Source organism: Lissotriton vulgaris, chromosome 5, assembly GCF_964263255.1.
Source record: "Lissotriton vulgaris chromosome 5, aLisVul1.2, whole genome shotgun sequence".
Classification (NCBI taxonomy): Eukaryota; Metazoa; Chordata; class Amphibia; order Caudata; family Salamandridae; genus Lissotriton; species Lissotriton vulgaris.
In genome coordinates this window covers 625,248,368-625,262,496 of record NC_141693.1, presented here as the reverse complement: position 1 = coordinate 625,262,496, position 14,129 = coordinate 625,248,368, and the positions used below count along the sequence as shown (strand labels likewise).

The window sequence follows — 14,129 nt, the reverse complement described above, 5'->3', positions numbered from 1 at the left end:
ATGCTCAACAACTTGCCCAATAAAATGAGGTCCGTTGTCACTCCACAAAAGTTTACAAATACCATATCTAGGGAAAAACTCCTTTAGAAGCACCTTCGCTGTAGTGAGAGCTGTATTATCCTTTGTAGGGTATGCCTCTATCCATTTACTGAAAGCACATACCACCACTAGGACATACTTTAAGTTATTGCAGCATTCAAGTTGGATGTAATCCATCTGCAAAACTTCAAAAGGTGCAGTCTGTGTAGCAAACCCTCCTGTAGGAGTCCATGTCCCTTTACCAGGATTATACTGCCAACAGATCAAACAGGACTGTACTACTCTCGTAGCTGTGCTGGCAATTTCAGGATGCTCCCAAACTTGCTTAAGCAATTTCGTTATTGCTAGAGCTCCAACATGTGCCAGCCCATATGCCATTTGAACCATAGGTTGTAAATAGGCTGCAGGTAGTTTCCATTTATCCATGTCTTTGTAGCACCACCAACCCTCATCATCCAATATGCCTTCTTTAGCCCATTGCTCAAGTTCTGCCACAGAAGCAGATCTCTGTACATCTAACTCTTGCTGTCTAGCATCATGCCATCGCTCAGCATGAGACTTCACTACGTACATAGAAGTAGTGCATCGTTGCATTGCAGTCTCTCGAGTTATGTGATCTGCAAAGGCATTGCCTTGTCGTGTCTTATCAGTTACTTTCTTGTGTGCACTACACTTCACAATAGCCATCTTCTTTGGATATGTTAGTGCAGTTAAGAGATTATGCACTAATTCTCCGTGCATTATCTGCATCCTGTGGGATGTAAGAAAGCCTCTTTCCTTCCAAAGCAGGCCAAAATCATGGGCCACTCCAAAAGGATAGCGCTGTCTGTATAGATATTCACGGGCAAGTCAGTGCTAAGTTCACACGCTCGTGTTAAAGCTATTAGTTCAGCTGCTTGAGCTGACTTCTGAGGTATACGAGCTGTTTCCACTCCTGTCTGAAGTGTCGCAATTGCATATGCAGCTGAAGTCGTGCCATCTGGTAACTTCAAACAGGACCCATCAACCCACAGTTCCCCATCTACATCTGAAAGGGGCGTATCTTGCAAATAAACGCAACCCTTTGTCTGTTCCACAGTAAGGAATATACAATCATGAGGCTCCTGTGACTGAGACTGAGCCACAGGATAAGGCAACAAAGTGGCTGGGTTCAAAGTCGCACATCTCTTTAGGGTAATGTGAGGTGCTAACCGTGCCAATTCGTATCCTGTCAAGCGGGCACTAGTTAAGTGTTGCGTTTTGGTCTGGTTTAGAAGGGCATCTACTGCAGGGGTACTGCACCAACAATTTATGTGACAAAACTATCCCTTCACTCTGACGTATGGACACAGCTGTTGCTGCAACTGAAGGAAAGCACCGAGGCAATGCACAAGCAACAGGATCAAGAACTGCTGAAAAGTACGCACAGGGACGCTGCTTATCACCATGTGTCTGTACTAAAACGGACAATGCACATCCATCTTTCTCATGTACATAGAGTGTAAAACCCTTTGTGTAATCTGGAGTGCCTAACACTGGTGCAGAACAAAGAGCTTGACGTAACTGATGAAAAGCATTCTGACATTCAGTTGTCCATGGAAGGGGCACTGGAGTGTCTTTGGTCAAAAGTGCTAACAAGGGTTTGACAATGTGTGAAACCCCTAATATCTATTGCCTACAAAACGAAGTCAGACCAATAATGCACGGACATCTTTGAGTAGAAGGTACTGGTGTATCTAAAATTGCTTGAATGCGATCTGAGGTAAGTGCACGGCCCTCCTTAGACAGAAGGTGACCTAAATAGGTAACCTTCGGTCTACAATATTGTAATTTCTTCTGTAACACTTTGTGATGGTGCGATGCAAGAAAAGAAAGCAAAGACAAAGTACATTTTTCACATTGTTCAGGCGTATCAGCTGCCAACAAGATGTCATCGACATATTGTATGAGAGTCACTCCTTCAGGTAAAGCAAAAGAATCAAGCTGTCTTTTCAATGCTTGGCTGTAAATGCTAGGACTCTCAGTATACCCTTGAGGAACTCTACAAAATCTGTTATTCAAAGTGAAACCAAACCAATATCTGCTATCAGGATGAATAGGGATCGAAAAGAAAGCATTTTTCAAGTCTATCACAGAGAATGTAGTCTGTCGGAGGAACCAAAGTAAGAAGTGCCTCTCAGTATACCCTTGAGGAACTCTACAAAATCTGTACGATCGATTATTCAAAGTAAAACCAAACAAATATCTGCTATCAGGATGAATAGGGATCGAAAAGAAAGCATTCTTCAAGTCTATCACAGAGAATGTAGTCGCTGTCGGAGGAACCAAAGTAAGAAGTGTTATGTCCGAAACCACCGGATATTGTGGTACTACAATCTTGTTAACTTCTCACAAATCAATAATGAATCTGTAAATCCTAGTGTTAGTATCTTTTTTTAAAATGGGAACAATAGGACTGTTACAAACATTGTAAGGGACTTCCTCCACAACCCCCACTTTAATCAAATCATGGACAATGCGTATAAGTGCTTCTTCGCCTTCCTGAGAAATTTTATATTGAGGCAAGCGTGGTAAAGAAGCGCCCTCCTTGACACTAAAATGCAGTAGTGGAATAACCATTTGTCCTACATCAGTGTCTGAAGTAGCCCACAAAGTACTAGGGAGTAAAGCTAATGCAGTATCCTCTTTAACAAGACAAGATGTCTCAATTGCGGGATGATTGTCATTCAAAGTAACACGTACTCCTTCAGGAGAACATCGTATCTTAGCCCTGAAATACTTGAGCATATCAAGACCCAAAATATTGTCTGGTGTATTCGGAGAAAGCAAAAATGGACATGGAGCAGTAAACTTATCAACATGGAATGCGAGTGGTTGGGACAATGGGCTAAGGGAAGGTGTTCCATCGAAACCTATCGATGTAATGGTTGAGCCAGACAGGGGAGCCCTTGGAACCAAGTGTTTAGATAAGGCGCTACGAGTAGATCCTGTATTAACCAGAAACTGATCAGTAGAACCCAAAACATGTGCTGTAACATAGGCACACCTCTGATCTACTGGAACCTCAACTGATTCCTTACCCCATCCTAGGCAATCCTATGCATAAGCAGAATCTTGAAAATCAGATGGCACATAATCGGACATTTGATATTGGTTCCGTCTATCAAAAGTGTTAAACCCATCCTGTCCACGTGTATTAGCTTAAAACTTAGCACGATCATTCGTGCTTCCTCTAGGCCCTGAATATCCTGAACGACTTCTCATTTGTCCCCGTCCATGTGGACACTGCTGAGCACGCAGTACTGGACAATCAGAAACCCAATGTCCAAATTTCTAGCAATATGCACACTGGTCAACAGACAAATTCCGAACAAGTATAGGAAGGAAAAGACGAACCATAAGATCCATGTCCACCTCTATCATTACCTCTACAGGCGGACCATAAACCTGAGCCAACATAACCTTCCTTTTTAACTCTTTAATCTTTTTATCCTCAGTGCCCTTTGCTTCTAATTCCTGACGTTCATAATACTGGGCCATAGTCAAAAGAGAAATCGGAGAAGAGGTAGTCCATGAACGCTCACTGGCCTTTAGGTGACTAGCTATTCCTGGCAACAGGTTTGCGGCATATTTATTGACAAACAGATGCCTACCCGTATCATCTGTCAATGACTGGCCACTAAAATCGTGGAATGCCTCCTCAAATCGTGTAAAAAAATCAGAAACGGATTCATCTGCCTTCTGCTTACACAACGCTAAGACAGTCCAATCTAGCTTTTTAGTGGGAATCATCGTTTTTAACTTAACTAATATAGCTGCAGGAAGATCTGAAATTAATTTACACGGTTTCTATAATTAATTTACACGGTTTCTGTGCTGGTTCCCTCTCTACATCCATTTGTTCGAACTCTTTCTATAACGCTCCAAAAGTCGCACGATCATCAACTTTCCGCACAATTCTCTACATGTCAGGCGGTAATATCAACCCAAAAAACATGTCTGTCGGGCAAAGTCATAGTACAAGAGCTAATGGCTCCTTCAACTTCCTCATAAAAAGCGGCTGGATTCTTCCGCGGATCAGGCAATGGATTTTTAAGAGCCATAACATCCACTCTGTTCCAAGGAGTATAGACCCAATTATAAATAAAATAACCCTTAGCATCAACAGAACTCTTATCTGTTCCCTCGCCTCTAGGAGGAACATACAAAGGCGGGGCTTCCCGCATGGGTTTCGCATGAACTATCATAGTCTTATCTGTTCCAAAGATAGAAGCTTGTGCCACGCCGGTCTGAGATGTTTGTGCAGCTGCTTCTGCTGCATTTTTCTCCTCTCGCAAACGGACTGCATCAGCAGGCAGTTTAACTAAACGCCTGATTGTATCGGCCACCTGAGAAAAGACAAAAAGACCATCACGCATTTGTTTACAATCTTGTGCTACATCATCGGGCTCTAATTCATCAGAATGTTTCCTAAACCGCTCAACAACTTATGCGGCCAATACCTCAGTAAAATATATTTGCTCCCTTTCCTGCCAACTTTTTATGTCATCTAAAAGCGCAGGGGCAGTACTGCGAACGGCTTTTCGGGCAGCAGATCTAAGCTCAGACTAACGCTGAACAGGCAGCATAGAACGAGTTTTCCGTGCTTTCTCCTGATCTGTAGAAGATTCCTCAACGGACTCATGAGGAGCAGAAGGGAAAATATACGGAGGTGGAGAACGATCTAATAACAAGAAATCATCTTGCGGTTTATTAAGGATAGGATAAAGGGGTTGCCTAACAGCGTATTGGCCAGTTACCTGTAAATGGAGCTCCCTATCCTCTCTCTCTTTTAGTTCTTTCATTTCTTTATTTTTCAACTCTAATGCTTTCGCATAAATGTTCTTTTGCTGTTCTTTTTCAATCAAGGCATGCTCACGCTTCATTCGTTCTCGCACTTCTTTCTCCCACATTCGTACACAGTCAAACATATCTTGCCTAGTCTTTCGCTTAAACATACATTGTTCCACACTGAATCTTTCGTAAATCAAATGACCCATGCATAGGCCAACGCAACTCAGGATCCTTAACACCTTGCGTGTGGCGCCGATTCGCCCCCGGTGCTGAACATTCCATTCGCGGGTGTGGTCGTGACGGAACCATTCCGTCATCCGCACAGCTCAACCGTGAGGCATGACTGAATGGTTCCGCCGCAAGCATCGAAGGGGTTAAGAGTGTATTTATTCCATAACTTGCTGTACATTATAGAAGAAATGCCATACTTAATAGACATGTCTCTATTAGGCGTCCCCTCCGGGGGCGGGTTGTGCTTTATAGAGTCTCAAACTGGTACCACTACAAAAGCAACACATCCTACGAAGTTTGCTAGAAACAGGCATGCCAAAAATAGTGCAGAATATGCAGTATTATAACCAAAGTAGCGCTTAAGGTACTCTTCGTACGTTGCGCCTTTCAAATCAATTCAAAACAGAGAAAAATCTCCTCATTACCTGTCTATATAAATTGCAATTTATATATTACACATTTCCAAATACAAATATTGGCCAATCAATCAAATCGAAAGCCACAGTAAGCGTTACTAAACTACCTTACCAATCCCAGGCATCAAAACCAACAGCAAGTGCCGCATAACAACTCTTACCAATCACTTGGTTACAAGATTCCAACTGCCAAGTTCTCAAATCGACCAAATGGGCACTGCACGGAGAATCAACAGAAGAGATCTCATTCGAGGACCGGCACCACCTGTATGGTCCGATCAGAAAGAAAGGAAAAAAACACTGTGGTTGCCAAGACGCGGGTCTCCTCTGGCAGTGATCGTCCAAAGCGAGTTTCCAATCCTTCGTTTCGACCTCTTCTTCGGGCATCCGAGTCGCCAATGAGCCCCGTGTTGGAGGGCCAATTTGTAGTAGTGGGCCTCAGCAAGGCCTACCAGTGCATTGGGTTCGCCCTTCTCTGCACAGAGTCCTCAAACCATAGAATAGAAGTTGGCACAGAAACTGGAATGGAAAATACAAGATTTCTTAAACCTCATGAGGTGGAACTACATTCACACAACACCCTTCTGTAATGTATGAAGTAGCACACTGAATGGAAGGAGCTTGGTCCTTTTATACCCACACAGGGGCTCAAAAGAAGGTGGTACAAGTAGAAGAATAAGGTTTTAGGTACATATAAGGTCATACAGAAAATGTACAGTCAACAAGTGGGAGGAGCTAACAGTTTCTAATTCTGGTGAACACATTCTGACAGTTACAGACTAACAGCAGCTTGCATGGACCACTGCAAGCTCAAATGAGCATGTGCGAAGCAGAAGAAACTAAATGTAACCTGTCTCTAGGCAGATTCCAAGAGCAGACAACAGCAATGTAGGACAGAGCACATGGCACGCACGTGGTAGCACATTGAAAACAAGATAGCTGCCAGAAATACAAAATGGATTCCACAAAACGGATAAGATCACCTCTAAATACAGGATGGCTTCTGCTAATGCTAACCTTATCGCTGCCAAATTACAACACCAAGTGAGGAGAAAACTATGCTGCACTACGCGGAGTGGAGTTTTCCGCACACCGCGAAGTGCAGAAAACTCAGCAAGTGGAGTTCACTGCTCGGGCTTAATTATTTTTTGAAGATCAGTGTTATAAAAAGTAAGAGTAGCCTTTAAAGGCAGGAAGAAAACACTACTTGAAGCTGGTTATTAGGTCAGGACAATCATGAAACAGTAAGATTATACCCTTATTTTGGCTAGGCTTTTTCTTATAATCTGAATAGCATTCAACATTTTAATATGCAAGGGGGTAAGGCCCTAGGCTCATGTTGATGCCCTAAACCAATTTTATAGGTCTCGGGAGGAGAAATTTTAAACATGCTTTGGGAAACTATAAAACAAGATACCTACTACAATAATTTGTGCTCCCTAATATTTAGATTTACATATTGACTATTCTTAAATGAGTGTAAGATCTTGTGGAAATTCTGTGCTCTGGGACTTTCTATTCAAGTTTCGCTTTGCGTCTTGACCTTGGTTTTTCAAGTACTTCAGTTTTAGCATTGGCAGCGGATTATTCTTTAGACTTTTCACTTAACTTATGCCCAAATAAATTCCTGAAGTGAGAACTTTTGCCAATGCTGACACTCAAGATACTTGTATAGTAAATTTCCATCATGCATTAAAATTGTTTGCACTTTCCATCAACATGGTTACAATCCTAGTCCTTTACTCATATACGACTAGTCTTGAGAAGGATAAATCCTCTACTGAGTTTTAAACTCAACAATGATTATTGTTTAAATGTAGAAATGTATAAAACCTTTTTAGATAGTGCGCTGGTAAAGGAACTGCAGCCATACCTCACTTTTTTTATTAGACCTATATGGGAATGGTAATGTTCCCTGCATTGTCTACAGTGATGTTCCCCTTGCCCGAGTGCTTGATTGTAGACTGAGCCTCATGCTAATCTCGTATGTCTGCCAAAGCCTAGATTTTTCTCTTGACATGAGTAAGGTTTCTGGATCTGTCCAGAACATGGAGGGGCGCACAAAACAGGCGCTCATTAGTTTAATAAGGGACGCCCTTCCCTGTCATGGGTTCATTATGTTGAGCAGTGGAGGCAGCTTAAACATGTCTAGCAAATCAGTTGTTGTGACAGGGCCTTTTTATCTGTGTCTCCAGAGTGGAGGCCTTCTGGCCCACTCTTGTAAAGTTCCACTTCAGTACGCTAACCTTAGTCCTAACCCTAACATCCCAGTGCACGTTAATCATGTGTGCTACATACTTTACATGTACATTGTGCCCAAGTGGATCACACCACTGTAAGTTGTGAAGAATTGACTAAACTTGCTTGCATCACTGTGCAACTAGCTGGATCTGTGTGAACCCCTCTGCTGTCTCATCAGCTTAAGCGGAGTCAGAGCTCTGCCTCACTAAAAAAGTTCCCACAGTGGCATCATGGCCTCTGACATCACAGCTTGACGTCCAGAAGCAGGCCTACAAACAAACCCAAGACCATCAGCAATGCTAGAGCCTGCCTGCCAGAACAAACTCCTGGTGACTGTCTCTGATACTGCTTCCGAGGACTGGACTGGAGTGCTGAAGCACTTGCAATGGATGTGTGTAATAAATTGAATTATAATTTGGGAAGTAGACTGCTCACCGCAAGGAATATTCGTAACACTTGTCAGGGTAAACCTTCAAATCACAAAATTAACCTGAGCTCAGCCCCCTGGTTGCCATGACACAGAGCAGACAGGCACAGCTTATTTCAATGTATGAAGTATTTATAAAGTAATAAAACAGTAATAGTCCAACTGCAAAACAATACAAATCCTATAATGATTCAGTAAAAAAGAGTCAAATGTAATAAACAAAATGGCACTGAAATGACAAAGATCCAATAAGGGGAAACACAGGTATGAATGATTAATTATTTAAGGGAAAATAGTGCCAAAAAGCACAAAGCGCCAATGGTCTCTGTAGACCGTGCCCCAACAGTGTGATTTTAGGCAGACTATAATGGAGTGTGGGTCAGATAACCATCTAAGTACCTCCTAGTCAAGGACTTTACCTTCTGACTTAAAATACTAAGTCCCAATACCAAAAGGGCATTTGTGACACTCAGGCAAAAACGTAAGACTCCGTGTGTCAGGCAGAGATCAGTCCAGGTCCAGTTACCACTAGTCAGCTGGATACATCCAAGAAAAGCCTTCTTGCTGCTTGTTTACCTCCAGCCACACTGTAAGGCAGCCATCTAACAATTTGAGTTCATTTCCTTTTCCTGAGTACAATAGGGAGCAGTTTCAATTATTTTGGGCTCCTCTCAGGTTTGAGACAGCAGGCCCAGTCTTCTTCTGAGCTTCCAGAGGTCCCGAAACTATTCTGTCCTGGTGTTTTGGCGTGCTTCTTTTGTAACCCGGGCTGTAGACGGCTGAAATGCCAGAAACAGGTCCTCGGAAGCTTGTTTCCGGTATAGGGAAGGCATGGCTTGGCAGTTCGGGCTGGACTGTTCCCATGAGGCACAGGGTCAGACTGATTTGCATATGGCAATGTCTGACCGGGGTGGCAGAGTGGGTTAAAAAACGGTGATGAATTAAACCCAGATCTCTTGACTGAGTATGAGAGTTTGATTGGTTCAGATGCTCTGTCCATCACCACCCCCTTTTGTACCTCTTTTGTTCCTGGCACCAGCTAGTGGATGGGGGTGACTTCTGAGCACTCCCTATTCAGCGGGGGTAAAGTTCATAGGTCCTACTCACCTATTCAGTAGCTCCTGTTGGCATTTCTGGGTCTGTTTGCAGAAATGCAATGTAAGGCCATTTTCAAGCGAAATTCTTCGACCACAGAAAACCTGGGCTCTGAAGTCTGTGCTTGGGTGTAGACATAGGGACATCTCCAGTGTGTCCCCCCACACCCCTCAGCTAACACTAAAATCAATTTTGAAGCCGGTACTGTATCCACAACAAACCCAGGGACATAAGTCTGATAAGAAAAAAGCAGGGCTTTTAGAACTGGGAGTCTCTAATTGGCAATGACTTGCATCTTTGTCCAAATAGGGTCCCTTGCTATTAGTCAGACCAACCCTGTGGTAGCTTGGCACGAGCAGGAAGGCTAATCTCCGAGGCAGTGTGTAAAGCATTTGTGGCCACAAACAGTAATATAGTGAAAACACTACAAATGGACACAACGCAGGTTTTTATAAAAATATGTATTCTTTATATAGACTTAATATAAGACCCAAATGACAAAAAAACAATACTGTATTAAAAGAATGACTTTGGTAGAAATAACTCAGTTCACTTTAGATGATAAATGCAACACTTTTCTCACAAAGTACCTTTGGATGCCTCACGCAAGATAAGCAAAAGGTTCACAGGGAGAACGATGCGTCGTTTCCTTGCTTCTGGATAAGCGATGCATCTGTTCCCCCGTGCTTGCACAAAGTAGGCGATGCGCCTGTTCCTTACCGGGGAGGAGGTGATGCGGCGATCTCGTGGTGCCTCCCGGTTGGGATGCGACAAGATGGCACCTTGATGCGATGCGACATCATGAAGACGATGCATGCATGCCCGGCGGCCGTGCGGCGACTCTGTAACTTTGGAGCCGCGACAGGGCCTGCGACACGCTTCTCAGGTGATGCAACGGTGACCCTTGCTGTGGCGACATGCTTCTCCGGGTATGCGAAGACCAACCGCTGCGACGGAGACACGCTTCTCTAGTGATGCGACAGCGACCCTTGCAGTGGAGACACTCTTCTCCGATGATGCAACAGCTGCGGATGCGACACGCTCCTCGTTGAGTTGCGCTTCCAGCTCCCACCAACATGCAGGCTTCTGCAGACTAAATTCCCAGCAAGGAAATTCAGAGGGGAGCTGGTGGTGAAGTCTTGTATCCCTGAGACTTCAGCAGGAGGCAAGCACAGTTAGAGCCCTTGGAGATTCTTCTTCAAGATGATGAAAGTTGCAAATAAAAGCCTTTCTCCTTTCCTTGGCAATAAAGAAACCACTGCAGGCCAACCACAGAAAGCAACACACTGGCACAGGGGAAGTCAAAAACGCCTGAAGATTCTCTGGTTCTTCTCCTTGGCAAAAGGTCCGTCTTGATGTCCAGAAGTGATCTAAAGTTCTGGGGTCTAGGTCCCCCTTTTTCTACACACAAATCCTTTGTCTCTGAAGGCAGAGTGTGTCTGTTCCTAGTCCAAACTTCTTCCTTTGTCTGTGTGGGCCAGGGTCATCAGACGCACCACAGGAGGTGGAGCCAGCATTGTGGAAGGCAGGCACAGCCCTATTCAGCCCAGGTGCTACTCCTCCCACCACTCCCCATGCAAATACGTCTATTCAGCCTAGTACTGACTCACCCTGCCTCCTGGAGCCCCCTCAGCCCCTGTCACTCACAAACAAGACATGTAATACACAACCTAGCAGAGGCAGGCTGGATGGTTTAGGCAAGAAAATACCTACTTTCTAAAAGTGGTATTCTCAAACACAGAATGTTAAAACCAACCTTACTAAAAGCTCTATTTTGTCATTCTGAGTTCAGGCATACTAAATTTGTGTTTCTACCATGTTCCCAGGGAAAGTTAGGATTAGAATGTTATTATCAAACTGCCCATTCTGGCCTATGGGGACAGGTACATTAGCTGTAATTCACTAACAGGACATGCCACACACATTAGGGCATGTCCTACTTTTCACATACAATGCACCCAGCACTAGGGCCTATCTTAAGGGTGGCTATCATGTAGAAAAGGGAAGGTGTAGGGACTGGTAAGTGGGTGCACTTACCAAGTCACATGGCAGTACTAGACTGCACACGGACTCTGCGAAGGCAGGCTTGAGACACACTTTACAAGCTGCTTCTGTGTGTGGCACAATCAGTGCTGCAAGTCTACTAGCAGCATTTGATCTACAGGCCCTGGGTACACATGGTGCTCTGTACTAGGGTCTGGCGAGTAAATCAAATAAGCCAATCATGAAGTCACTAATGCATTACAGTAATTTACAGTAGGGATCACTTGCACTGTGGCACTGAATAGCAGCGGCACAGTGCCTAAAGCATCTAACTAGCAAAAACACATGAAAAACAGAGGAGACTTGTCGCCTCTGTAGCGCCCAGTGTGCCATTGGTGAGTCATCGCAGCGCTGTTAGTAGTCCAGTGGTGAGTTTCCAGATGGTTCTGTATTGTCCATCGCGTTGGGTTCGCTCGTGAATGTGTGTTAGTTACCAGTAGTGTGAGTGCGTGTGTGTTCTTGCGGGTACGGGGAGTGTGGCAGCTTCGGTGAGATGGGGCGAGTCACTTTGTCTGATAAACACTTTAGTTAATTAAAGAGAGTTCAAAGTCGGCCACAAATCTAATCAAAGCAAAGAAGTTATTATTTATGGCAGCGGCCTTCTCAGTCGAGGGCAGGGTGGATTCGATTATCGTCCATCAGGGCGCAGTGTATCGCGAGGCCGAAACCTAAAAAACACATTGTCTTATAGTCCCTTGTCAGCAAACCTTTTATAGATCTTATTTCATGAGGCTATTTCAATTTGACCTATTTATTCTACATGTATTAAAGTCTTTTTTAATATTTGTGCTTGTTAATTTAATGCAATTACTTCTTTTTTCATAGGGCTATGCAACTAAAACAAGAATGGGTTTCAGGCGTGTTAAGTCTGCTCGTGAGGAACTGAAACAAGCTGCTGTTGAACCCTCTATGGAAACAGCTGCTAAAAGTGAGTAATGATTATTGCTTTGCTGTGTATAGACCTACTAGGTATCTAAATATATTAATATATCTAGGTATCAAATTTGAAATTGTTTTCATGATAACTTTTGGTAATAGTGTCATGTATTTGATAGCACCGAAATCACCTTGGTTATGTACTTGCTAACTTTTTTAATGAATGATCAATGTCGTCCAAGCAAATTATAAACCTTTTACTGGTAGCCCCACAAACAGTACTCAAGGCCTATGTCCTGCGTCTCTACTTCCCAAAGCAGTGGTCTTTGGAGCTCCCTATTATTACTGTATGATTTTTCACAGCGTTCCTGCCCACCAGTTGGCTTGTAAAAAAAAAAACCTTATTAGCTTTCCTCTGCAGACTTAGTTATGTTTTTTAGGCCTTGTATCCTGTTTTATAATAAACCCAAGATGTTAGGAATGGTATAATATAACTTTTTCCAGTTTTTCAAAACGCACCTATGTCCTTGTTAAATCTGGGTGTGAACTTATAGCGGTATATTTTATAGCTAGGACAATGATTGTGGAGCACTCTTTTGGTAACGCTACATAGGAAGCTGAATATATTGGTGTTTAGGAAAGCTTTGAATACCTGATTCCATGGGCAGTAGTCTCCTATATGTGTCATAATAAGTTTTCTTCTATCAGTACTACACTTGTATAGGTAGCAGTGTGCTTAAAACCATTTATAACATTTAAATGGCTTTGGTTTGGTGTAAGGCCTTCTTTACTCAGAGGCTCAGTACGTAGTTCAGGGGAAAAAAAACTTGTTCGACAGTTTTCTAATGGGGTTGGAGCCTTTTTAGTAAAGGTAATTTTATTTAGGTAAGTCTAATTTAGAAGCTAATCGGTGTCAGTTTCCTGAAAAATAATTTCTCTCTTTAGTCCGCTGCAACATCGGTCATCTGCATGGTGAGGCTTTAATTGAATATTCCAAGATTGCATGCTTCGAAAACTGTCAGTGACCAAATTTTGCTCAAATTCTTATGTTTGTTCTAGCCAAGAATTTTGTTTTAGCTCAATATGCTACATTCACAATGGGACTTTGATCAACCCCTCAAGCTGGTAGCACAGGCACAGTTGTGTTCGTAATATAGCATTGAGGACATTGTATGTTTTGGCTATGGGGAATGGTAACTTGTACATTGAAATGCCTAGTAAACAGTGATGCTGTCCACATGGAATCTTGTGGGAGGTAGTTTATGTTGGTCAGAGCAGCCTACTTTGTATAGACCTAGAAAGCTGTTCTTATTTTCTGATCTGTTTTCCCACTTCCAGTGGACTTGACCATTGCATGTCTAGTGTGGGTGCTTTATTTATTATGGAGAAGTTAAATAGCTTTGCTTCCAATGAAGTGTGCACAAATGTCCCCCACCCTTAGTTTATGGTGGCTACATCCTCATTAGATAACGCTATACTGATGGCAGGTACAAACGTTTTCCAATTTCAGGCACACAGGCCTTTTTCCATTTGGTCTACCAGCACCTCTCATGTTAAATCTGTGCAGCCTCCAAAAGTAGAATGTTTACTTTCCTTTCGTGATTTTTGTGGCATGTCGATCTGGGAATGTGATGATTGGTATCATCGATAGGCACATGGCGTTCCTTGCACAAAATATTGGGTTGCCCTTGGTATTGGTTTTGTCCTTCTGTGGCTGTCTCAATCTGCATACCTGATTTTTAGATGCATGCTTCAAAACTGTAAGGTTGTCCGTTTGGGCACTCTATTCCAAAACCATTTCTGGGCAGCATTGACCTTCAGCTTCCCTCCTCCCTACCCCCTTTTTGCCTCTCATGCTTTGCTGAGCAATGGATTGTTAAACTGGAGAACCTGGCTGAGCTTGTATATCATCTGGCGGTAATGCAAAAAAGAAACCTTTAGCTGTTGAT

The 14,129-nt window shown here is 43.2% G+C and overlaps 1 protein-coding gene across 2 annotated transcripts in view; it reads left to right on the top strand.

The window, feature by feature from the left end:
- GHITM (growth hormone inducible transmembrane protein) overlaps positions 1–14,129 on the top strand; it is a 310,682-nt gene that overhangs the window by 53,249 nt on the left and 243,304 nt on the right. For both annotated transcript variants that reach the window (XM_086922078.1, XM_086922077.1), the window contains exon 3: positions 12,130–12,232. In XM_086922078.1, the coding sequence (XP_086778204.1) occupies positions 12,130–12,232 (103 nt within the window). The remainder of the gene's footprint in view (positions 1–12,129; positions 12,233–14,129) is intronic.